This window comes from Oncorhynchus kisutch, linkage group LG18 (assembly GCF_002021735.2).
Source record: "Oncorhynchus kisutch isolate 150728-3 linkage group LG18, Okis_V2, whole genome shotgun sequence".
Lineage (NCBI taxonomy): Eukaryota > Metazoa > Chordata > Actinopteri > Salmoniformes > Salmonidae > Oncorhynchus > Oncorhynchus kisutch.
Window position 1 is genome coordinate 13,062,151 of NC_034191.2, and position 25,794 is coordinate 13,087,944.

At 48.5% G+C, this 25,794-nt stretch overlaps 2 protein-coding genes across 10 annotated transcripts; one reads left to right on the forward strand and one right to left on the reverse strand.

Annotated features, from left to right (window-relative positions):
- Positions 1-6,163: 6,163 nt before the first annotated feature.
- On the reverse strand, positions 6,164-21,528 carry numa1 (nuclear mitotic apparatus protein 1). Of its 9 annotated transcripts, none has more exons than XR_004203927.1 (26): positions 21,361-21,505; positions 19,837-19,890; positions 19,651-19,736; positions 19,453-19,532; positions 19,280-19,368; positions 18,806-18,880; positions 18,610-18,700; positions 18,377-18,521; positions 18,026-18,162; positions 17,610-17,721; positions 17,409-17,526; positions 16,655-16,795; positions 16,317-16,430; positions 11,750-16,189; positions 11,412-11,621; positions 11,127-11,314; positions 10,898-11,035; positions 10,682-10,820; positions 10,114-10,339; positions 9,832-9,968; positions 9,414-9,728; positions 9,222-9,314; positions 8,830-9,108; positions 8,643-8,683; positions 6,617-7,530; positions 6,164-6,551 (listed from the first exon to the last, which is right to left on the reverse strand). XR_004203927.1 is itself a non-coding variant. In XM_031795404.1 (26 exons), exons 2-26 carry the CDS (start codon positions 19,876-19,878, stop codon positions 7,527-7,529), a joined length of 6,942 nt encoding a protein of 2,313 aa, XP_031651264.1. In that variant the 5' UTR covers positions 19,879-19,890; positions 21,361-21,506; the 3' UTR covers positions 6,164-7,526. The 9 variants fall into 9 exon arrangements, 6 of the variants coding, with proteins under 6 accessions (XP_031651264.1, XP_031651259.1, XP_031651260.1 ...); XR_004203926.1 differs by having other exon boundaries at positions 6,164-6,293; positions 6,357-7,530; XM_031795404.1 differs by having other exon boundaries at positions 6,164-7,530; positions 11,750-12,376; positions 12,875-16,189; positions 21,361-21,506.
- Positions 21,529-21,830: 302 nt separating this feature from the next.
- On the forward strand, positions 21,831-24,841 carry lrrc51 (leucine rich repeat containing 51). Its single transcript, XM_020508354.2, has 5 exons — positions 21,831-21,921; positions 22,184-22,255; positions 22,621-22,826; positions 23,030-23,178; positions 23,722-24,841. Exons 2-5 carry the CDS (start codon positions 22,204-22,206, stop codon positions 23,858-23,860), a joined length of 546 nt encoding a protein of 181 aa, XP_020363943.1. The 5' UTR covers positions 21,831-21,921; positions 22,184-22,203; the 3' UTR covers positions 23,861-24,841.
- The last annotated feature ends 953 nt before the right edge of the window (positions 24,842-25,794 follow it).

The following is a 25,794-nucleotide window of genomic DNA, read 5'->3' on the forward strand; positions in this document are numbered from 1 at the left end:
GGAGAGAAGGAAGAGAGGAGAGAGAGAGAGAAGGGAAAGAGGAGAGAAGGAAGAGGGGAGAGAAGAAGAGAGGAGAGAGTAGAGAGAAGGAAAGAGGGAGGACAGAGAGAGGGAAGGGAGAGAGGGAAGGAAGAGAGGGAGACGGAGAGAGGGACAGAGAGAGGGACGGAAAGAGAGGGAGACAGAGAGGAGAGAAGGAAGAGAGGGAGACAGAGAGAGAGAGGAGAAGGAAGAGAGGGAGACAGGAGAGAGAGAAGGAAGAGAGGGAGACAGAGAGAGAGAAGGAAGAGAGGGAGACAGAGAGAGGGACGGAAAGAAGAGGGAGACCAGAGAGAGAGAAGGAAAGAGAGGGGAAGAGAGAGAGAAGGGAGACAGAGAGAGAGAGAGAAGGAAGAGAGGGAGAGAGAGAGAGAAGGGAGACAGAGAGAGGAGAGAGAAGGGAGACAGAGAGAGAGAGAGAAGGGAGACAGAGAGAGAGAAGGGAGACAGAGAAGGAAGAGAGGGAGGGAGAGAGAGAGAGGGAAGGAAGAGAGGGAGAGAGAGGGAAGGAAGAGAGGGAGAGAGAGGGAAGGAAGAGAGGGAGAGAGAGAGGGAAGGAAGAGAGAGACAGAGAGAGGGAAGGAAGAGAGGGAGACAGAGAGAGAGAAGGAAGAGAGGGAGAGAGAGAGAAGGAAGAGGGAGACAGAGAGAGGGAAGGGAGAGAGGGAAGGGAGAGAGGGAGACAGAGAGAGAGAAGGAAGAGAGGGAGAGAGAGAGAGAAGGAAGAGGGAGACAGAGAGAGGGAAGGGAGAGAGGGAAGGAAGAGAGGGAGACAGAGAGAGAAGGAAGAGAGGGAGAGAGAGAGAAGGAAGAGGGAGACAGAGAGAGGGAAGGAAGAGAGGGAGACAGAGAGAGAAGGAAGAGAGGGAGAGAGAGAGAAGGAAGAGGGAGACAGAGAGAGGGAAGGAAGAGAGGGAGACAGAGAGGGAAGGAAGAGAGGGAGACAGAGAGAGAAGGAAGAGAGGGAGAGAGAGAGAAGGAAGAGAGGGAGAGAGAGAGAGGGAAGGGAGAGAGGGAAGGAAGAGAGGGAGACAGAGAGAGAAGGAAGAGAGGGAGAGAGAGAGAAGGAAGAGGGAGACAGAGAGAGGGAAGGGAGAGAGGGAAGGAAGAGAGGGAGACAGAGAGAGAAGGAAGAGAGGGAGCAATTACATTTATTTTTGATACTTAAGTATGTTTAAAACCAAAGACCTTTAGACTTTTACTCAAGTTTCACTTTTACTTGAGTCATTTTCTATTAAGATATCTTTACTTTTACTACAGTATGACTTTTGTGTAGTTTTTCCACTACTGTATTTGAAAGGATTTTCAAATACAATTTGGTTGACTATTATTATTATTATTATAACCATTCAAACACAAAGCAATTGTTTTGGGCTGTGTATTTTCAAATGGTGTGCAAATGTGCAAAAGGCATGAGGAGGTAATAAATAGGCCATAGTAGCGAAGTAATTACAAATCAGCAGAATTACACTAGAGTGATAGATGAGCAGATGATGATGTGTAAGTAGAAGTACTTGTGTGCAAAAGAGCAGAAAAGTAAATAAAAACAATATGGGGATGAGGTAGGTAAATTGGGTGAGCTATTTACAGATGGGCTATGTACAGCTGCAGCGATCGGTTAGCTGCTCAGAAAGCTGATGTTTAAAGTTAGTGAGAGAAATATGTGTCCAGCTTCAGCAATTTTTGCAATTCGTTCCAGTCACTGGCAGCAGAGAACTGGAAGGAAAGGCGGCCAAAGTAGGTGTTGGCTTTGGGGATGACCAGTAAGATATACCTGCTGGAGCACGTGCTACGGGTGAGTGTTGTTATCATGACCAGTGAGCTGAGATAAGGCGGAGCTTTACCTAGCATAGACTTATAGATGACCCGGAGCCAGTGGGTTTGGCGACGAATATGTAGCGAGGTCCAGCCAACGAGAGCATACAGGTCGCAGTGGTGGGTGGTATAAGGGGCTTTGGTAACAAAACGGATGGCACTGTGATAAACTGCATCCAGTTTGCTGAGTAGAGGATTGGAGGCTATTTTGTAGATGACATCGCCGAAGTCGAGGATAGGCAGGATCGGCAGTTTTACTAGGGTAAGTTTGGCGGCGTGAGTGAAGGAGGCTTTGTTGCGAAATAGAAAGCCGATTGTAGATTAGATTTTAAATTGGAGATGTTTAATATGAGTCTGTAAGGAGAGTTTACTGTCTAGCCAGACACCTAGGTATTTGTAGTTGTCCAAATATTCTAGGTCAGAACGTCCAGAGTAGTGATGCTAGTCGGCAGGCGGGTGCAGGCAGCGAACGGATGAAAGTATACATTTAGCTTAACTAGCGTTTAAGAGCAGTTGGAGGCCACGGAAGGAGTGTTGTATGGCTTTGAAACTCATTTGGAGGTTAGTTAACACAGTGTCCAAAGAAGGGCCAGATGTATACAGAATGGTGTTGTCTGGTTAGAGGTGGATCAGGGAATCACCCGCAGCAAGAGTGACATCGTTGATATATACAGAGAAAAGAGTTGGCCCAAGAATTGAACTCTGTGGTACCCCCATAGAGATTGCCAGAGGTCCGGACAACAGGCCCTCCGATTTGACACACTGAACTCTGTCTGCAAAGTAGCTGGTGAACCAGGCGAGGCAGTCATTTGAGAAACCAAGGCTGTTGAGTCTGCCGATAAGAATGCGGTGATTGACAGGGTCGAAAGCCTTGGCCAGGTTGATGAAGACGGCTGCACAGTACTGTCTTTTTTCGATGGCGGTTATTATATGCTTTAGTACCTTGAGCGTGGCTGAGGTGCACCCGTGGCCAGCTCGGAAACCAGATTGTACAGCGGAGAAGGTACAGTGGGATTCTAAATGGTCGGTGATCTGTTTGTTAACTTGGCTTTCGAATACTTTAGAAAGGCAGGGCAGGATGGATATAGGTCTGTAACAGTTTGGGTCTAGAGGCAGGGCAGGATGGATATAGGTCTGTAACAGTTTGGATCTAGAGGCAGGGCAGGATGGATGTAGGTCTGTAACAGTTTGGATCTAGAGTGTCACCCCCTTTGAAGAGGGGGATGACCGTGGCAGCTTCCCAATCTTTAGGGATCTCGGACGATACGAAAGAGAGGTTGAACAGACTGGTAGGTTGCAACAATGGCGGCGGATAAATTTAGAGAGGGTCCAGATTGTCTAGCCCAGCTGATTTGTAGGGGTCCAGGTTTTGCAACTCTTTCAGAACATCTGCTATCTGAATTTGGGTGAAGGAGAAGCTGGGGAGGATCAGGCAACTAGCTGCGGGGGGTGCGGAGCTGTTGGCCTGGGTTGGGGGAGCCAGGAGGAAAGCATGGCCAGCCGTAGAGAAATGCTTGTTGAAATTCTCAATTATTGTGGATTTATCCGTGGTGACCTTGTTTCCTAGCCTCAGTGCAGTGGGCAGCTGGGAGGAGATGCTCTTGTTCTCCATGGACTTTACAGTGTCCCAAAACGTTTTGGAGTCAGAGCTACAGGGTGCAAATTTCTGTTTGAAAAAACTAGCCTTTGCTTTCCTGACTGACTGCGTGTATTGGTTCCTGACTTCCCTGAACAGTTGCATATCGCGGGGACTATTCGATGCTATTGCAGTATCTGTTCTTAGTTCTACTTTTTTTGAAAGGGGCATGCTTATTTAAGATGGTGGGGAAATTACTTTTAAAGAACGACCAGGCATCCTCGACTGACGGGGTGAGGTCAATATCCTCCCAGGATACCCCGGCAGGGTCGATTAGAAAGGCCTGCTCGCAGAAGTGTTTAAGGGAGCGTTTGACAGTGATGAGGGGTGGTCGTTTGACTGCGGACCCATAGTGGATGCAGGCAATGAGGCAGTGATCACTGAGATCCTGATTGAAAACAGCAGAGGTGTATTTAGAGGGCAAGTTGGTCAGGATGATATCTATGAGGGTGCCCATGTTTATGGATTTAGGGTTGTACCTGGTGGGTTCCTTGATAATTTGAGATTGAGGGCATCTAGCTTAGATTGTAAGACTGCCGGGGTGTTAAGCATATCCGAGTTTAGGTCACCTAACAGAACAAACTCTGAAGATAGATGAGGGGCAATCAATTCACATATGGTGTCCAGGGCACAGCTGGGAGCTGAGGGGGGTCTATAACAGGCGGCAACATTGAGACTTATTTTAGGAGAGATTCATTTTTAAAGTTAGAAGCTCAAACTGTTTGGGTGTAGACCTGGAAAGTATGACAGAACTTTGCAAGCTATCTCTGCAGTAGATTGCAACTCCTCCCCCTTTGGCAGTTCTATCTTGACGGAAAATGTTGTAGTTGGGTATGAAAATCTCAGAATTGTTGGTGGCCTTCCTTAGCCAGGATTCAGACATGGCAAGGACATCAGGGTTGGCGGAGTGTGCTAAAGCAGTGAGTAAAACAAACTTAGGGAGGAGGCTTCTGATGTTAACATGCATGAAACCAAGGTTTTTTCGAATACAGAAGTCAAGAAATGAGAGTGCCTGGGGACACGCTGGGTTAACCTCCACATCACCCGAGGAGCAGAGGAGTAGGATGAGGGTACGGCTAAAGGCTATCAAAACTGTCCGTCTAGTGCATTGGGGACAGAGAATAAAAGGAGCAGATTTCAGGGCGTGGTAGAATAGATTCAGGGCATAATGTGCAGACAGGGGTATGGTGGGGTGCAGGTACAGTGGAGGTAAGCCAAGGAGAGGTTGCATCTCTGGACACGCTGGTTATACAGGGTGAGGTCACCGCATGTGACGAATTGCAAAAATCGCTGAAGTTGGAGACTTTTATCTCCCTCACCAACTTCAAACATCTGCGATCTGAGCAGCTAACCGATCCCTGCAGCCGTACATAGTCTATTGGTAAATAGCCCATCCAATTTACCTACCTCATCCCCATACTGTTAATATTTATTTACTTTTCTGCACACCAGTATCTCTACCTGTACATGACCATCTGATCATTTATCACTCCAGTGTTAATCTGCAAAATTGTAATTATTCGCCTACCTCCTCATGCCTTTTGCACACAATGTATATAGACTCTCTTTTTTTTCTACTGTGTTATTGACTTGTTAATTGTTTACTCCATGTGTAACTGTGTTGTCTGTTCACACTGCTATGCTTTATCTTGGCCAGGTCGCAGTTGTAAATGAGAACTTGTTCTCAACTAGCTTACCTGGTTAAATAAAGGTGAAATAAAAAATATTTAAAAAATGTGTGAGAGGTATCTGAGGCATGTAGAGTGGGACTAGGGGCTCCGCAGTAAACTAGAATGATAACTATCCTAAACTACAGTATACAAGGCATATTGACATTTGAGAGACACATAAAGCGAGGCATAAAGCAATCACAGGTGTTGATTGGGAGAGCTAGCTAAGACAACGGGTAAGACATCAGCTAAGACAACAGGTAAAATGGCGATGAATGGGCAGAGAGGTTCGGTTAACTACACCCAGGCCCGGAGTTCAGGACTAGGGCCGACAGATAATTTTTTTGTTTAACAAAGTGGAATACCGTGATAAATTAACAGTCCAGCAGGCATCAGCTAAGCCAGTATGTGTGTAATACCCAGTGATAGCATAGTGTGAGTGGTGAAGAGTTGTGTAGCACAGCCAGAAGAGGACTTGCCTCCCCTCAGAGCCTGGTTCCTCTCAAGGTTTCTTCCTAGGTTCTGGCCTTTCTAGGGAGTTTTTCCTAGCCATCGTGCCTCTACACCTGCATTGCTTGCTGTTTGGGGTTTTAGGCTGTGTTTCTGTAGAGCACTTTGAGATATCAGCTGATGTAAGGACGGACTTTATAAATTTGATTTGGAGTTGTGTAGTTCCAGTTTCCCAGAAAAGCGCTGAGCCTCTGATGTTCTCATCCTCTTCAACACAGAAGTCATAACTGGAGGGAGGCCTCACCTGGTTCCAGCTCCCCTGCAGGATCCTGACAGAAAATAAAACCGATTCACTCTTCTCTAAAGGTGTATTACTAATTGCGAAGGCTGTGGTTGGTTTCCCAAAATGACAGTTGGACCTGGAAAGGCCAGTTATGAAAGTCTGCCAACAGCCTCTAGCTGTAACCAGATGTACATGTTTCTCTAACCAGGAAACTAGCAGCCTGGGGTCACAACAAATGAAAACTTTACATTAAGATGACCAAAGGGAAAATAGCTCCAATGACTCATTTATTGTTTAAACATGATAACACACGGACTCATTCATCGGACTGTAAAATCGTTCAAACACTTGTTTTCCAGGGGCCTAACAGACAGTGATACTGGTCCACTCATCTCATCACCTCTGAATCAGAGTCCATTTCAGTTCCACTAAGACAGTGATACTGGTCCACTCATCTCACCACCTCTGAATCAGAGTCCATTTCAGTTCCACTAACAGACAGTGATACTGGTCCACTCATCTCACCACCTCTGGATCAGAGTCCATTTCAGTTCCACTAACAGACAGTGATACTGGTCCACTCATCTCACCACCTCTGGATCAGAGTCCATTTCAGTTCCACTAACAGACAGTGATACTGGTCCACTCATCTCACCACCTCTGGATCAGAGTCCATTTCAGTTCCACTAACAGACAGTGATACTGGTCCACTCATCTCACCACCTCTGAATCAGAGTCCATTTCAGTTCCACTAACAGGCTCAAATCACAAGTCTCCTGTGACGGGGGAAGAGATTCTGGGGCTGTCGGTGAAATGAATGAAGTGGCAGGGGGTTGAAGTAGGTAGGTAGGCCGACTATGGCCTGGTGGTACTTGTACCCTTCAGATTGTATTACAGACCAAATTAAGACACTGGCAGGTTGACTTTCTGGACAGAATTTAATCAAAACGCCTTTGAAAATAATCCCAAACTCTACAGTCGAATACCCTACTCACAAATTCATGACCGTGTAGTATTTGAGAATGGAATGGAAATCTCCCTCTATGGAATTTCTGAGCATTAAATCCAGACCGTTATTTTGGATTAAGTCGCACTGCCATAAAGTAAAAGGTGGAATTCCCGTCACAAAACTTCACCTTTCAAAATATTTGCTAGATTGTTTTATACTTTTTATTTGAAAGATAATACATGTGTGTGTGTATATATATATATATGATACAAAAAGGTTTTAAAGCTAAAAGGGGGGGGGGGACTTTAAAAAGCCAAAGAAGATGAGATGAAAGTCAAAGCGTAATGCATCATCATCATCATGATTCAGTGTACCAGGTATACACGTACAGTAGGTGACCTATAACAGTATTGGATACCTCCCCACCCCATTGAACAGGGCTTAACTAAGACAATTACATCATTAGGAGGTCAAATTAAATAAAACATTGAGATTTTAAATCTCAAAAGAAACCAAATTATTAAAACCCAAAATAGCACTAAGTAAATATAATATAACCTCTGGTGAAAGTATACTTGTATTTATTGCACATAAAAACGATTATTCTTGGGAGATTATGTAAAAAAAAATTTTTTTTAAGTGTTTAGGGTGATTAGATGTTCATTCACATCTTTCTCCTGAAGTTCATCTGTGGAGAGAGAGAGAAAACAAACATGTTTTATTAGGGAGAAGAGAGGAACACACTGGATAATCACCCAGACACCTAAGTGAATAGCAGGTCTGCATTGATGAAATGAGCCGACTGTCAAAACGCAGGAAGTAGTGCTCCCAAACGGCATGTTATTACACGGTCCTGCAGACAGTCAGGTGTAATGTAGCAAACAGGAAGTAGTGCTCCCAAAGGGCATGTTATTACACGGTCCTGCAGACAGTCAGGTGTAATGTAGCAAACAGGAAGTAGTGCTCCCAAACGGCATGTTATTACAGTCCTGCAGACAGTCAGGTGTAATGTAGCAAACAAGAAGTAGTGCTCCCAAACGGCATGTTATTACACGGTCCTGCAGACAGTCAGGTGTAATGTAGCAAACAGGAAGTAGTGCTCCCAAAGGGCATGTTATTACACGGTCCTGCAGACAGTCAGGTGTAATGTAGCAAACAGGAAGTAGTGCTCCCAAACGGCATGTTATTACAGTCCTGCAGACAGTCAGGTGTAATGTAGCAAACAAGAAGTAGTGCTCCCAAACGGCATGTTATCACACGGTCCTGCAGACAGTCAGGTGTAATGTAGCAAACAGGAAGTAGTGCTCCCAAAGGGCATGTTATTACACGGTCCTGCAGACAGTCAGGTGTAATGTAGCAAACAGGAAGTAGTGCTCCCAAACGGCATGTTATTACAGTCCTGCAGACAGTCAGGTGTAATGTAGCAAACAGGAAGTAGTGCTCCCAAACGGCATGTTATCACACGGTCCTGCAGACAGTCAGGTGTAATGTAGCAAACAGGAAGTAGTGCTCCCAAACGGCACGTTATTACAGTCCTGCAGACAGTCAGGTGTAATGTAGCAAACAGGAAGTAGTGCTCCCAAAGGGCATGTTATTACACGGTCCTGCAGACAGTCAGGTGTAATGTAGCAAACAGGGAATTTAGAACACACGTCACCACAAACTAACACCGTAACCCCAAGGGACGATCCGGTGATATGAATAATACCAGCCCCCCCCCCCCCCCCCCAGACAGACACCCCCCTGCAGCACAGCCCAGTGTTAACGAAGCAGCTGAGTGAAACAGAAATGATAGAAAACCTGCTCAGATGAATGGGCTTTCCAACCAACACCTCAGGTTCCTAAACACACACCGTACCGCTGTAGTTAGACACATGGTCTGATACGGGGTGGGGGGGGGTCAAACAGCATGTCCATTGTGGCTAGAAATCATCTCGTATGCATATGATCATATGCCGCTTGTCTGGAGAAAGGAAGTGGTTCTCACCTTGCGTGCGCTGGTGGGGTTCTTTGGAGACTTGCTGCTGTTGGTCCGTGGGGATTTCCTCTGTGCCTTCCCTCCCGGCTGAGGGGACTTCATACTCCCGGCTCCACTGCGGGGAGACTTCCCATCTCCGGACTGCGGGACACGGGAGCTTTTGTTCCCTGGGGATTTACGGGTGGAGCTGCGAATCTTACTCATGCCTCTCTGTAGGAAGCCGCTCTTGGAAGCTGCCTTACGAGGCGTGTTGTCAATGGAGAACACCATGGACTGTCTCCGCTCAGCCTGACAGAGAGGATGTGTGGATATTTTAGGCCTACTGTTTGGAGTATGCGAACAACCATTGCTGCTAAGAAAACAAACCACATGTTATAGTCCAGAGGAAGAGAGAGACTCACAGGGCTAAGAGGCTGGCGGTTGTTGGATGAGCTGAAACGACCTCCTTTAGGGGTGAGAGGGCGTGGGAAACAGCTGGTTGCCATCCTCTTAGCCTGACAAAAGAGAATTCAGTAAATGTAGAGTTAAACAAACAGGTTAATGATAGAACCCCCACATTAACATCTACATCCTCACCTCCCCTCCACCCTCACCTCAGGTGTGTCTGGTTCCTGGTCTTTGGCTGAGCGTTTGAGTGACAGGTTGCTCCCCCTGAGGTTGTGCGTGTTCTGGTTGTTCAGGGTGCTGCTGGCTTTAGGTTTGGGGGGCATCAGTGAGAGGCGGTGAGAGCCGTAGGCTGGCCTGGTGGCCGTGGTGCTGTCGGCCGGTCCTGGGTGGAGTGAGAGCCGGTGGGATGACAGAGACTCCTGAATCTGTCCGGGCATCACAGAGGCTCTACGGATGGTCTCCGTGGGGTCGCCCATGCGCAGGTCATCGTCGGTGAACTCAAAGGACGGTCCCAGGCTGGGCTGCAAGGGGGAGGAGGCAGGGTTTGGAGATTGGATGATTACAAGCAAAACATCTTTTTGAGAAAGTGACAGATGGCTAGATGGAGAGTGAGTAACAGTGTACCCTGGACTCCAGAGGATAGCTGCTCTTTAGGTGAGGCAGACAGGACTGGTTTCTGGCCTGCAGCTCAGCGATGCGTAGCCAGTCATCAGCAGCATGGTCAGGCTCATTCTCTGCCCCTACACAGAACTGGCCCGTACCTACACAACGTGCAGAACATAAACATACTGTAGTACAAACTCTGGGCCAATCAACCTCTTGGTGCCTCCTTGAACATGTGGAAGGCAATGTGTCACCGGCTAAGGACAAGGGGCTCGTTGTAGAAAGCGTGTAAACGGTTCGTACTCTGTGGAGCTGCAACGTGGACGATGCTTCGACGGTAACCAGGGAGACTGAGGAGCTGATCGCTCAAGGCAACGGCAGGTTTTCCGGGTGTGTGGAAGATCTCCATGGAGACAGGTCGTGCAGTGTGTGTTCTTCCGGTGATGTTGGGATGGGAGTGGACGGAGGCCAGGCTGTAGAACGTCTCGTTGTCACTATCCTCTCCTGCTCCTCTGCGACCAGGGGTCGTCTGTATGGGGGGAGAGAGGAGAAGTCAACCATCCCACTCACTCTGCTGCAATTCAGTCTTCCTCAGCAGGTCAACCAACCTAAAAGACCGCTAGATGCGAGTTGAAAACCAAAAGGTGATACAGGGTGCTTCCAAGAATGTAGCGAGAGAGAGAGAGAAGTGAGAGTGAGCGCGAGAGAGAGAAGTGAACGTGAGCGCGAGAGAGAGGTGAGAGAGAGAGGTGAGCGTGAGGTGAGCAAGAGAGAGAAGTGAGCGAGAGAGGTGAGAGTGAGGTGAGCGAGAGAAGTGAGAGTGAGCGAGAGAGAGAACGTGCAGTGAGAGGTGTCCCAGTGCTCCCTCCACCTTGCTCATGGTGATGTTGATGACCTGGGTGGTCCTTCGGCGTCTAGCTGAGGAGGTGGGTGGTCTCTTCCTGGCTGAGTCCAGAGCCAGCTCTCCCAGAGATGTGATGCTGCTCTGCAGCCGGCGCTCAGTACTGGTCCTGGGGAGAATAACCCTGATGAACTTCTTTATAGTAGCAGTTAAACCAGTGGTGCCCAACACACGTTCTAAACCTACCTGTTGATCTGACGGTTATTCATGGGGGTGAAGTAGAGGGTCTCCAGTGAATCCCCTCCCAGAGCACGACGTTTAGCAGCTACGCGCTCCGAGCTACGCACCAGGGGAGTACTGGACTCGTCAGGCTCCATTGGCCTCCTACAGGGCAGGGAGAGAGGGAGATGTATACCAGTCACCTAGCTGCAAGTCAAGCTCAGAGGAGATGGTGACGGAAGAGAAGGTGAGTTACGTGGTAGTGTTAAGGGAGTCGTCCAGGCTCAGGTCCAGGCTGTCGCCGCTGGTCTCCTGGTGAGTCTGGCTCTGGGGGACTTTCAGGTAGACACTCTCTCTACCCCCTCTCATCTTCTCAATCCTGCCTGGTCCCCTCTCAGGTCGAACCTGGTTCTGCTCCCGAAGGTGACGATCAGCAAACGCAAGCTGTAAAAAGCACACAAAAAAATGTCAGTTTCATGTCAATATGAAGCTGACACCCTGTATGATAGAATGCATAATATAACCTGATTGAGAGGTATACCTGTGCTTCCAAAGTGTTGATCTTGGAGCCGAGGCTCTTCTCTTTGCTCCTGGCCTTCTCCAGCTCCTTCTGCAGCAGCTTCATCTCTGTGATAACAGCGTTGCCCTCATGCTCTCTGACCTCTAGGCAGCGCTGCAGCTCCGTCACCTGCTCCTGAGACTCCACAAGCTGCTGCTTCTTCCCCGAGTAGTGGCTCTTGGCCTTCTCAACCTGGGAACAAAAATATACCACACCTCAACCTCCAAGACACACCTGAATAATTCTATCCACTGCTAGGGTGAGGTGTGTGTTAGCTCAGAGATGTGTTATGTGGTTGTGTGTTTACTGGTCAGACTCACCTGTGTTTTGTAGTGTTCCACAACCTCAGTGTTGGCAGCAAGTTGTTCCCGTAGATGTCTGACCTGCTTCTCCCACTCTGTTCCCTCTATCTGTTCTCTCAGCAAGGCCAGTTCCTCCTGCAGTACAGCCTCCAGCCTCTGGGCGGCGCTACATTTCATCTCCAGGACCTGGTTACCCTCAGTCAGCCTCTCCTTCTCCAGGAGCAGGGCATCCAGCTGTTGTCTCTGGCCACTTTCTGTGCCCTCTGCCTGGGCTCGCAGCTCAGCCATGCTCCCTTCCAGCTCGCTCTGGTTCTGCTCTGCCTGGAGGGCCCGGGTTAACAGAGCCTCCTTCTCTTGCTGGAGCACAGAGAACTGCTCCATCAACTCCTTCTCCACCTGGCCTGCTGCCTGCCCTTCCTCCTTCTGCCTGGCTAGATCCTCCCTCAGGACAGCCTCCTTGTGCTCCAGGCTCTGCTGGTGGAGGGACACCTCCCCTCTCAGTATCTCCTTGGCCTCCCTCTCCTGGAGGACTGTGGCCTGCACCTCCTGCAGCAGTCCCTTCTGTACGGAGTTTTCCTCCTGCTGCTTGGCCAGCTGCACCTGTAAGGCAGTGTGCTCCTCTCTCAGGGGGCCCTCGCTCTGCACCTCCTCCAGACGGCTGACATGTGTGGAGATCTCCTGGCGGAGTTGTGTAGCCTCCTGTCTCAGGGTGCTGAGCTCCAAGTCCTTTGCTGCTTGGAGGGCCACCATCTTCAGAGTGGCCTCCTCTCTGGCCCTCTCCTCCTTCACGGTCAGCTCTTTCAGGGCCTCCTGCTGCTCCTCCAGGCTCTGTTCTAAGGACTGAGCTCTCTGCTGCTGGCGGATTAACTCCTCCTGTTGCCTGGCCAGCTCCTCTCTCAGTACCTCCACTGACTCCTTCTCCAAGTGGGCCTCCTGCAGCACCTCCTTCTGAAGGGAGATCTCCTGCTCTCTCTTCGCTAGCTGCTCCTGTAAGGCAGTGGCCTCGTCTCTCAGAGTGCTGAGCTGCAGGTCTTTAGCTGTAGCTAGAGACAACACTACCTCCAGCTGAGCCTGTAGGTCCTCCATCTTCACAGTTGTCTCCTCTCTTGCGTTTCCCTCCTGCTCCTCCTTCCCCCTCTGCACCTCCTCCAGACGGCTGACATGTGTGGAGATCTCCTGGCGGAGTTGTGTAGCCTCCTGTCTCAGGGTGCTGAGCTCCAAGTCCTTTGCTGCTTGGAGGGCCACCATCTTCAGAGTGGCCTCCTCTCTGGCCCTCTCCTCCTTCACGGTCAGCTCTTTCAGGGCCTCCTGCTGCTCCTCCAGGCTCTGTTCTAAGGACTGAGCTCTCTGCTGCTGGTGGATTAACTCCTCCTGTTGCCTGGCCAGCTCCTCTCTAAGTGCCTCCACTGACTCCTTCTCTATGTGGGCCTCCTGCAGCACTTCCTTCTGAAGGGAGATCTCCTGCTCCCTCTTAGCTAGCTGCTGCTGTAAGGTAGTGGCCTTCTCTGTCAGAGTGCTGAGCTGCAGGTCTTTAGCTGCTTGGAGGGCCTCCATCTTCAGAGTGGCCTCCTCTGTGCTCTTCGCCTCCTGCTCCCTCAGGGCAGCCTCCTGGTGCTCCAGGCTCTGCTGGAGCTCTGCAGCTCTCTGCTGGTGGAGGGTCACCTCCCCTCTCAGAGCGTCTACCGCCTCCTCCTGGAGAGCTGCAGCCTGGGCCTCCTGCAAGACCTTCTGTAGGGAGCGGTCCTCCTGCTGCTGGACAAGCTGCTCCTTCAGCTCTCTAAGGGCCTCCTGCTTCTCCTCCAGGCTCTGCTGGAGTTCTGCAGCTCTCTGCTGGTGGAGGGACACCTCACCCCTCAGCTCCTCCTGCTCCTTGGCCAGCTCCTCCTGTAAGGCTCTGTGCTCCTCGCTCAACAGGCTCTCCATCCGAATCTTCTCTGACTGCACGTCCTTTAGATCAGCTGCCCGTTTGGCGTTCTCCTGGCAGAGTAGAGAGGCCTCCTCTCTCAGAGTGCTGAGCTGCAGGTCTTTAGCTGCAGCCAGAGACAACACTACCTCCAGCTGAGCCTGTAGGGCCTCCATCTTCACAGTTGTCTCCTCTCTTGCGTTTCCCTCCTGCTCCTCCTTCCCCCTCTGCACCTCCTCCAGACGGCTGACATGTGTGGAGATCTCCTGGCGGAGTTGTGTAGCCTCCTGTCTCAGGGTGCTGAGCTCCAAGTCCTTAGCTGCTTGGAGGACCACCATCTTCAGAGTGGCCTCCTCTCTGGCCCTCTCCTCCTTCACGGTCAGCTCTTTCAGGGCCTCCTGCTGCTCCTCCAGGCTCTGTTCTAAGGACTGAGCTCTCTGCTGCTGGCGGATTAACTCCTCTCTCAGCTCCTCCTGTTGCCTGGCCAGCTCCTCTCTCAGTGCCTCCACTGACTCCTTCTCCATGTGGGCCTCCTGCAGCACCTCCTTCTGACGGGAGATCTCCTGCTCTCTCTTAGCTAGCTGCTCCTGTAAGGTAGTGGCCTCCTCTCTCAGAGTGCTGAGCTGCAGGCCTTTAGCTGCAGCCAGAGAAGACACTACCTCCAGCTGAGCCTGTAGGGCCTCCATCTTCACAGTGGCCTCCTCTCTGGTGCTCTCAGTCTGCTCCTTTAACACTCTCATAGCAACCTCCTGCACCTCCAGGCTCTGCTGGAGCACTGAAGCTCTCTGCTGATGAAGGGACACCTCCCCTCTCAGCTCCTCCTGCTGCCTGGCTAGCTCCTCCTTCCCCTTCTGCACGACCTCCAGATGGCTGACATGTGTAGAGATCTCCTGGCGAAGTCGAGTGGCCTCCAGTCTGGCGCTATCCTCCTGCTGCCTCAGCTCTTCCACCCGTGTTCCTCTGTGCTCCAGGTCCTGCTCCAGCCTCTCACACTCCTGTCTCTTCCTATCATTGTCCTGGATGGCTGAGTCCAGCTGCTGCTGTAGGGCTGACACGCTCTCCTCCAGTTCCATACGTTTAGACTCCTGTTCCCTAGCCAACTGCCTCGCCTCCTCAACTGACAGGGCCTCCGCGGCACGCCTCCTCTCCACCTCCTCCTGCTGCGAGATGACTTCCTCCTTGAGTGAGGTCAGTTCTTCCTGTCGTCTCTGGGAGGCAAGAGAGGTGGTGGACTGTAGCTCCTCCTCCAGCCTCCGGAGGCTCTCCTCCTTCTCCCTGAGAGACGACTCCTTCTCCCTGAGAGCTGCCGAGGTCTCCTCATTCCTCTCCTGGACCTCTTCGACCTGCTCCTTCACTATCCGCAGCTGCTCCAGCTGGGCAGTGTGCTCTTCTCTCAGGGCCTCCATGTTTTTGCCCTCCTGACACAACTCCTTCAGCAGAGAGATCTGGTCCATCAGGCCAGCGAGCCGCTCTCTCATGTTATTGATTTCATTCTCCTGAGCGGCAAGCTCCTCCCGTAGCTCCTCCTGCTGTAAGCGGTACTCCTCTTGTTGAATGGCTAGCTGCTCCTCCCTGGCCCTCACCTCCTCTCTCAGGCTGCTGAGCTCCAGGTCTTTGGCTTCAGCGAGTGACGAGGCAGTGGCTCTCTCCATCTGGAGGGTCTCTATGTTCTCTGTGGACTGGAGGAGGAGACACTCCTTCTCCCTCTGAGCCTCCTCCAGCTGGGCCATCTGTTCCCCCAGGCTCCTCAGCTCCTCCTGGAGTCGAGAGAGCTCCTCCCTCACCGCTTCCTTCTCCCTGTGGGCTTCGGACTGCGCCTCCTTTTCTAGGGAGATCTCCTCTTGCTGCCTAGCCAATTGTTCCTGCAGAGCAGTGTGCTCCTGCCTCAGGGTGCAGAGGTTCGTAGCATGTGTAGTTATCTCCTGGTGCAGTCGAGTGGCCTCCTCTCTAACGGCCTCTTCCTGCTCCTTCAGCTCTTTTAACACCGTCTCAGATGCAGCCATCTCCTCCTGTAGGACCTCCCTCTGTAGAGCGCTCTCCTGCTGCTGCTTGGTAAGCTGCTTCTCCCTGACCTGCACCTCCTCCTCAGCCCTCCTCAGTGAGTCACCCATGGTGTCCACGTGGCTGGTCAGCTCCTGGATCTCCTCTCTGGCCTTCCTCTCCTGCTGCTCCATAGCCAGGTTCAGCTCCCCTCTCTGAATGCACTCCTGCTGTACCTTCTCACCCAGCGCCTTCATCTCCTGCTCCCTTTGTTGTACAGTCTGGGTAAGGCTGGCCACCTCAGCAGTCAGGGTGTGGAGCTGGGCAGTCAGGGACTCCCTCTCCTCCTTGGAGACCAGCTCCAGAGCCTCTCTGTCAGCCCGCAGAGCACTCAGGGCTTCCTGGAGCGCAGTCACCAAGACCTGCAGTCTCTGGCTCTCTGCCTGTAGCGAGGCACTCTCCTGGGCATGCAGGGTGGCAGCCTGCTCCTTCTCCCCCTTCAGACGGGCGATGGTGCACTCACACTCTGCGTGCCTGAGGGTGGCATCAGCCAGCTCCTGTTTCAGCTGCTCCCACTGTGGGGGTAAACAAGGAAGGACGTGTGGTTAAAAACACAAACACTGAAACTAAAAGTTGGATGTAATGTCACCCTTGAACATTATGACAATTGATCCAGCTTTAAGTATCTGGGTAAATGCTAACCTCCAAGATAGGGCCCATAACCTCTCCTTTTTCCTGCATTTTGGCTTTACTCAGCTCGTCCTCCAGAGAGGAGATCTTGCTCTGCAGGATCAGCATCTGTTCATTCAGACACTCCTAACAGACAGAAAGAAGAATGAAGAGAACGTAAAAAGAGCAAGCACAAATTGAGATATTCTGGGCCTCTAGTCATAAAGAGTCTCCCGAGTGCTGAACTAGAAGCAGGCCTCCTCTGTCAAAGTCATTCTTAGTCATCGTGTTGTAAAAAGGCAAAACTGATCAAAGATCAGCACTCCTACTCAGACGCTTTACGAATATGGGACCTGTTCTATAGGCCTCACCTTCTGAGCAGTGGCCCGGTTGAGTTCAGCCTGAAGGTGGCAGTGTCTGCTGCTCCACTCCCCCTGAGCAGAGTCCTGGGCCTCAGTCAGCCTGTCCACCTCAGCCTCAGCACTCGCCAACCGAGCAATCACTTCACGCATCTGACACACACAAATGATGAGACAGTTGTCCGTTAGTAAATCACTATAGGCTGTGTATGGTTTAAAGGACTTGATTTCAAAAGGTTAAACTGCAGCCATTTTTATCTCAATACCAAACCTTTTCTGGGTAAAAATGTAGTACCATAATGTTATTTTTTCTATTCAAATTGTCAAAAAAATAAACCAAAATAGCTCATTAGCAAAGAGCAATTTCTCAAGCAATCATTTTTCTAGGACTGTCTGGGAGTGGTCTGAGTGAGGGGTCTAATTGGATGAGCTTAATAGGGAGGGATATGCAACCTGAAAACTTGCTGTTATTGGCAGAGGTTTTGAAACTCTCTCTGTTGTTATTGGTCCATTAACTTTTACCATCTGGTGAGGTCACCAATCAGGCCAAAACTTCACCCCACCAAAACAGGCTGGAATTCCAGCCCGTCTTATCAAACAAACAGCTCTCACACTAAAAGGGTTTTATACGTTTCACAACCTCAGTGTGTGGGGGGGGGGGGGGGGGGGGGGGGAATGTTTTCATATATATATAAAAACAGAGGGAAAAACAAATGTTTTCCTGCACTGGGCCTTGAAGGAGGAGTGTACAAGGAGAGTCCTTCACCTGGGCAGAAAGGGTGCCATTCTCCTCTGTCAGGTTATCCACCTTCCGTTCCATCTGAGATGAGTTAGTCTTTAACGCCTGGCACTCCTTCAGCACCTCATGGAGACGAGTCCGCAGCCTAATAGAGAGAACGCAGTTACACACACACACCTAGCATTACCTCAGCACGACCTTGACCCTCCTCTCGCTCTCCCTTCCTACCCCTCGTTCTTGCTGTGCAGTTCTTGTAGCTCATCCCGGGGCTCCTGCTCCTGCTCAGCCTGTTCCCTCAGCAGCTTCTCAATACGGTGCTGCAACTGACAGATCTGACTCTCTACAGGAGGGTGAAAGAGCAGTGTTAGGTTCTAAATATCAGAGTAAGAAATCTACGTGCACTATGAAAGCTCCAACCAAGTTTAATCACCCATTGCTCGATAGTCAGCGTTCCAATAACCATTACCATCTGGTGTAAACCCTCGACTATATCATTGAATATTTCAATAGGATACCTGATAATTTACCATATCCCAAGTTCAGCCAGAACTCATCAGCAGGAACAGTAAGAATCCAGAGGAAGTCGTGGAGAAACAGCAGGTACATCCTTATTAAAAATCAGACAGAGCGAGGTAGGTAGGTACCTCTCTGGGTGAGGGTGGTGGCGCTGGTGGTCAGGTCTTTCTCCAGCTCATCCCTCATGTCTCTCTCCTGACGCAGCTGCCTCTGCAGCTTCTTCAGCTGGAACTGAGGAGTGTTCATCACATCCTGCAGGGGAGAACTGCACAGGCGGGTGGGAGAAAACAGGAAAAGGCACCGGTTACTCACACAGATCAGTGTTCCCACCCAGCGTACAGATCATTAGTCCAGCGAGCAAACATCAGCTGTTCTAGACTAGTAACTCACTAGGGCCGTAGCTAGGATACCATAGGTGGGATACTAAAAGAGGAACGAGTGAGCACTAACAGAGGAGACATGGAGGGACAGAGTAATACCTGACAGACGAGGACGCAACAGTTTGTAGGTCCAGAAACTGAACTGAACCGATCTTCTTTCTGCGCCGGAAAACCGGGGACTCCTCATCGTTGAACAAGGAGGATGAGGAGGTACTGGAGATGTCACTGTTGAAACTAAACAGGGCTGAGAGAGAAAGAGTATGTGTGTTTCTGTACTGCAACCATAAGGTGAATGGTTGAACGTAACCTGAAACATGTGAGTGAAGGCTTACGCTTCTTCCTTAGATATTTCTCCAAGTTCTCACTCAAGTAGAGGCTATTCTCATTGTCCAAAACAAAGCGGAGCATGGAGGCAAGCTCAACCTTAGGGAGGAAAAACACAAGTTAGTCACATAAGTGCACTGCTATCGGGCAACAAGAAACATTTAAGTTCATGGTATGCCACTAAGAGCACAAGGACCCTCCTACCTCAAACTTGTATTCCAGTTGGTTCAGGTCAACATGGTTGTTGATCACACTATGGTAGTACAGGAGCACAAGCACCTGAGAACAACACAAGTATAAAAACAGGCCACACAGGGGATCTGGGTTAGAGGTGGGCTGGATCATTAACTCACTTCAGCATATTTCATAGTCTATACTGTATATTCTTACTGTGTATACATTTCCAAACATCACTATTTGATTTATTTTTGTACTACATAATTATTTTTGATAAATGTTGAGGAGAGCATGCAATTAACTATTTCACTGTATCATTTACACCCTGTATTCTATGCATGTAACCAATAAACTTTGCTTCGAGAGAGAGTTGGGTCAAGTGTAGAGCTGAACACAATGCAGTGGCCTCTGATGGCCTCCATCCATCAATTCATGATGTATACTTGGGCTCAAGACCACATTTGGTCAGTGAATAAAAACTCAGTTGTATGAACCTGATACCTTGGATAACTCCACCTCCAGGTTTAGGCCATTGCTGATGTTGTCCCAGGAGATGAGAGCTCCCCGTTCTGTGCTGCACCTACAATCACCTGGAAAAACACAACGGCAGGACTATTAACCATGTGTCTGTGGGGGGAAAACTACCCCCCCCCTGACTAGGGAGTGTGACTCACCTTGCAGGAAGTCAGAGACCACTTTCAGCCTCTCCTGGATAGGCTGGTCCAAATAGAACTTAGCGGGCTCTTCCTTTCTCCTGTCAGAATCACAAACGTCAATGATCAACACAAGAAGCAAACTACCAAGTCAGCAAAATCCAGATGAGGACAAATATCTACGGTTCTAAGCTATTACGGAACATTGTTTTTACTCACAGTTTATAGACGAGCTTCAACAACAAAACGCCATCCTGTAAATCCTTGATGCTCCGCACCGGGAGGTCCACATTCAGGTGGTTAACCTAGTGACGCAAAAAATAAGTATTCAATTTAGCAAGGCATACAAAACTAAGTACTTAGAGCTTATATTGGTTACGACCACAGAAAACAAAGCAGACTTACCCATTCCAACAGTGCATGCTCTTTATCAAGGTGAAGCACCATCTTTTCTGCTCACTAGACAATGGAAAACAGACAGACATTAGTATCAATCATTCCACTGTATGGAAGAAAGAAGAATGCTCAGTCTAAGAAGCTAGCTTGCTATCATAAGCTATCAGCAACTCCAACTACGTGACCAAAAGTATGTGGACACCTGCACGGGAAACATCTCATTACAAAATCATGGCATTAACATTATGGAGTTGGTCCCCCCTTGGCTGCCATAACAGCCGCCACAAGATTTTCCACTAGATGTTGGAACATCGCTGCAGGGAGCATTAGTGAAGTCGGGCACTGATGTTGCGTGATTATGACTGGCTCGCAGTGTTCGATGGAGTTGAGGTCAGAGTTCTGTGAAGGCCAGTAAAGTTCTTACACACCGATCGACAAACCATTTCTGTATGGACCTTGGCTTTGTGCACGGGGGCGTTGTCATGCTGAAAGAGGAAAAGGCCTTGTCCAAACTGTTGCCAAAAGTTGGAAGCACAGAATCATCAAGAATGTCATTGTAGGCTGTAGCATTAAGATTTCCATTTACTGGAACTAAGGGGCCTAGGCCGAAACATAAAAAACAGCCCCAGACCATTAGTCCTCCTCCACCAAACTTTAGTTGGCACTCTGCATTGGGGCAGGTAGCATTCTCCTGGTATCCACCAAACACAGATTCATCCATCGGACTGCCAGATGGTGAAGCGTGATTCATCACTCCAGAGAACTCTTCTCCACTGCTCCAGACTCCAATGGCGGCGAGCTTTACACCACTCCAGACGACACTTGGCATTGCGATCTTCGGCTTTTGTGCAGCTGCTCAGCCATGGAAGCCCATTTCATGAAGCTCGCGACGAACAGTTCTTGTTCTGACCTTGCTTCCAGAGGCAGTTTGTAACTCATTAGTGTGTGTTGCAAACGAGGACAGTTGACTTTGATGTGCTACGAGCTTCAGCACTCACGTTCTGTGAGCTTGTGTGGCCTACCACTTCGCAGCTGAGCCATTGTTGCTCCCAGATGTTTCCACGTCATAATAACAGCACTTACAATTGACTGGGCAGCTCCAGCAGGGCAGACATTTGAGGAACTTACTAGTTGGAAATGTTGCATCCTATGAGGGTGCCACATTGGCTTTTACAGGCTGTGTGCTGAAATAGCCGAATCCTCTAATTTGAAGGTGTCAACATATATTTGTATACTGTATATAGTGTAGCTATTTAGTTAACGTTACTAGCTACCTAAATATAAAGTAACTTGTTACTTAGAGAAATGAATCTCAAAAATATATCTCGGTAATAGCTAACGTTAGCTAGCTACTCGACAGCTATAAATGGTACTTAAAGAAAGGAATTTCTGGTTACTACCTAACGGCTAACGAGCTAACGTTACTCCCAGTGCTAACGTTAGCTACTAGCTAACAGTCAGTGAGACTAGCAAACTAAACGTTACAGTAGCTTATTAATTAAACAACTATTAACGAGTAGAAGTATGTCTTACCTTTGCAATTAGCTAGCTATTGGTAGAAAACATTTATAAATTCCGTCTCGAAAATACCAAAATCTAGGTAGCACCCGCTTACCAAAATAACTTTGTGTTTCGAACACCAGGTCTACTTTTGAAGTGCTAAGAAGTATACTCTTTCAAATTTCGGCGCTGGTGATTATCAAGCCTTCCTATTGGAGGCATTCAAAGCTGCAAGACGCCAATTGGTTATTTGTGCAGAATTCGCCATTTTGTGAGCGAATAAAAATTTACTGTAGTTTTCAGTTCATCATTTCTTATGAATAAAACATTTATAGTATTTATTCAAACGTATACACTATTCTATTGTAAGGGAACATTTCTGAACATTATTCAATGGGTTTTCTGCAACAATGTACAATTTAATAAATAAAATAAATACGTTTAATGAAATATTTAAACTACAATTCCCACATTCCGAAGACTCGTCTCCTTGGAAACCGACTGTTGTAGTGTAGTTCTCGCTCATTGTGATGAAAATACAAACAAGTGTCTTGCACATGATAGCTAGCGAGCTGTGTGTGTGGGTTTTTAGGGGTAAAATAGCTCAATTATGTTTAATCCATTGTAGGCAGAAAACTAGTTATAGAAATCTAGAAATGTAGCTATGTCATTTTTATTTTGTATGCCTTGAACAGAGATGAAGTCAAGTGAATAGACGTTGTTTGAGTTGTAGCTAACTTAGCAGGAACGTTAACGTTAGCATGGACAAAATAGCTAGGCTAAGTGCAAAGATGATACAGTAATCCTCTTTTCAATTAGCTGGATTCATTTAAATATTATATTTATTATCATACAGGTTAGCCAAAAGGCTGTAAAATGTATGGCGCTCCTGTGGATTTATCATTCAAATGCCTCAGCTCAATGACAGGTAAACCAGCAGGTTCTTTCACATGACTATTAATGCGGATGAAGGAAAGGATTCCACTATTGAGATGCAATTCAGAGCGTTGTACTTCTTCCTCAACACTTTTTTACAAGTGGAGGTTGCTGAGAGGAGGACGGCTCATATTAATGGCTGGAATGGAGTCAATGGAATGGTATCAACCACATGGAAACCACGTCTGATTTGTTTGATACTCTTCTATTGACTCCATTCCAGCTATTATTATGAGCCGTCCTCCCCCAGCAGCCTCCACTGCTCTCTACCCTCTTGTGCCTGTGTCTCAATAGTCGTGGCTTCCTTTCCTATTCTCAATGCCACCTCTAAGTCCTCTCACACAACTTCTCTCTCAGACGCTCTGACGGAGGAGCCAAATCAGGGCTTGCGGCCACTGAAGCGAAATGCAGAGAAGAAGTTCTGCAGCCGCTCGCTGCGTCTCAACAACAACATCATCACAGACTTGAGTGGCTTCAATGATATGGTCTCAGCCTTCCTCTCAGAGCCCTCACAGCTCGCCTGGGTCGACCTGTCCTTCAACGACATCTCACACATAGACCCAGTGAGTTGAGTCCACGTAGTCACGTACATACAGTGGCTCTGCTCAAAAGTAGTGCACTATATAGGGGATATTGTGTAATTTGAGACAAGTCTACTGTCTCCCTGAATAGCCACAACCTGGCAGGGGGGGTCAAATGAAGGGCTCTAGTACATTAGCAGTGATCACTCTAAACCCTGTGTGTGTGTGTGAACTTTGTGTCACAGGTCCTGGTGGAGCTGAAGGAACTGCGGGTGTTGTATCTCCATGGTAACAGCATCTGTAACCTTTCAGAGGTGGATAAGCTGGGCGCCCTGCCCTTCCTACATACACTGACCCTGCACGGCAACACCATGGAGAATGAGGGGAGCAACAGGTACACACACACTTAGCATCACAGGAATTAAATGAGAAAGGTGAGGACAGCTGCTAAACCTACACATGCACACAGTAAACTCATCCACACACACATACGCAAACACAGGCCGGCACCAATGTGCCTCCCATTAGCCCCAGATGGGGGGGTGGGATGGGTTACAGGGGTTGTTTATTCCACTCATACTCTTAGTGTGATCTCAATGTGCTGTCTGAATGCTGTCTGTTCACAGAGGGCTATGTGGCTCTGAGCCCTGTGTGTAATAGGTGCTGGGTTAGAGTTGCAGCTGTGTAGCATTCTGACTGGTGCATCAAATGAGCAGAGATATCCTGTTACACACCAGCTCTCTGCCTGTCTGCATAGCAACACGGCCAAATCCTACAGAGTTTGAGCATTCTCCCTCTCTGCTCAGTGCTAAATGACTACTGGTTTACAGTGTATGTATGTGTTCAGCCCTGGAGCCTTATGGTAAAAAAAAACGGAAGTTTGTTGTACCTGGACAAACACCCAGTTATAAGAACCCCTCTGTGTGTGTGTGTGTAGGGGGTATGTGATTGCGGCTCTGCCTCACTTGAAGAAGTTGGACTTCAGTGCTGTTACACGGCAGGAGCGAATCATGGCCCAAGTCTGGCATCGCCATGGGAACCTTGGCAAAAACACCAGGAAGAACCAGGACAACTGACCTGTCACCACAGAAACGGATGGAGGGGGACACACAATCGTCATGCCAACCAACCAAAAGGTTCCAGAACAACAGGCTTATATCAGGAGGCCTTATGACTGAAGCATCATGTAAAAGTACAATATGAATCTACTCATCAGAAATTCTGTCTGGTGTCTGTCTTAGAGTTGGGGGGGAAGGAAGAGTACATCTACAGTAGATGAGATTTCTGCTTAATTAGGATATTCCTGACCCTTTTGCCACCTTGACCTATATAATTATTAAACTGGAACAGAGGCCACCCAGGCTAAAGGTATAGAGTCCTCTCAATCAAACTGTCCAATATGCACCTTTGTGCACTGAACAAAAATATAACGCAACATGCGTTACATTTCAAAGATTTGAGTTACAGTTCATATAAGGGAATCAGTCCATTTAAATAAATTCATTAGACCCTAATATATGGATTTCACATGACTGGGAATACATTCACTAGGCCCTAATCTATGGATTTCACATGACTGGGAATACATTCACTAGGCCCTAATCTATGGATTTCACATGACTGGGAATACATTCACTAGGCCCTAATCTATGGATTTCACATGACTGGGAATACAGATACCTTACAAAAAAAGGTAGGGGCGTGAATCACAAAACCAGTCCGTATCTGGTGTGACCACCCTTTGCTTCATGCAGTGGGACACATCTCCTTCGCATAGAGCTGACGGGAACTGGAACACGCTGTCGTACATGTCGATCCAGAGCATCAAAAAAACATGCTCAATGGGTGAAATGTCTGGTGAGTATGCAGCCCATGGGAGAACTGGGACATTTTCAGCCTCCAGGAGTTGTGTAAAGATTCTTGTGACATGGAACCGTGGATTATCATGATAAAACGTGATGGCGGCGGATGAATGGCACGACAATGTGCCTGAGGATCTCGTCACTGTATCTCTGTGCATTCAAATCACCATCAATAAAATTCTATCGTATTCATTGTCCGTAGCTTATGCCTGCATATACCATAACCACACCGCCACCACGGGACACTCTGTTCACAATGTTGACATCAGCAAACCGCTCATCCACACAATGCTATAAACGCTGTCTGCCATCTGCCCGGTACAGTTGAAGCCAGGATTCATCCGTGAAGAGCACACTTCTCCAGCATTCCATTGGCCGTCGAAGGTGAGCATTTGCCCACTACAGTTACAACGCCGAACTGCAGTCAGGTCACGACCCTGGTGAGGACGACGAGCACGCAGATTAACTTCCCTGAGATGATTTCTGACAGTTTGTGCAAACCCACATTTTCATCAGCCCTCCGAGTGGCTGGTCTTATACGATCCCGCAGGTGAAGTAGCCGGATGCGGTGGTCCTGGACTGGCGTGGTTACCTGTGGTATGCGGTCGTGAGGCAGGTGGACGTACTGCCAAATTCTCTAAAACGACATTGCGCCTTATGGTAGAGAAGTAAACAATCAATCATCTGGCAATTGCCCTAGTGGACGCTCCTGAAGCATGCCAATTGCACTCTCCCTCAAAACATCTGTGGCATTGTGTTGTATGACAAAACTGCACATTTTAGAGTGGCCTTTTATTGTCCCCAGCACAAGGTGCACCTGTGTAATGATCATGCTGTTTAATCATCTTATTGATATGTTACACCTGTCAAGTGGATGGATTATCTTGACAAAGGATAAAATGCTCACAAACAGGGATGTAAACAAACTTGTGCACAAAATTTGAGAGAAAGCTTTTTGTGCATATGGAACATTTCTGGGATTTTTTTTATTTATTTCAGCTCATGAAACATGGGACTAACACTTAACATGTTGCATTTATATTTGTTCAGTATAGGTGTGTTACTTTGTGTTGAAATCTGGATCTGAGAATTTACACTTTACCACGTGAATCAGTAGGTATGAGATATACCAGAGAATCCCTATCATG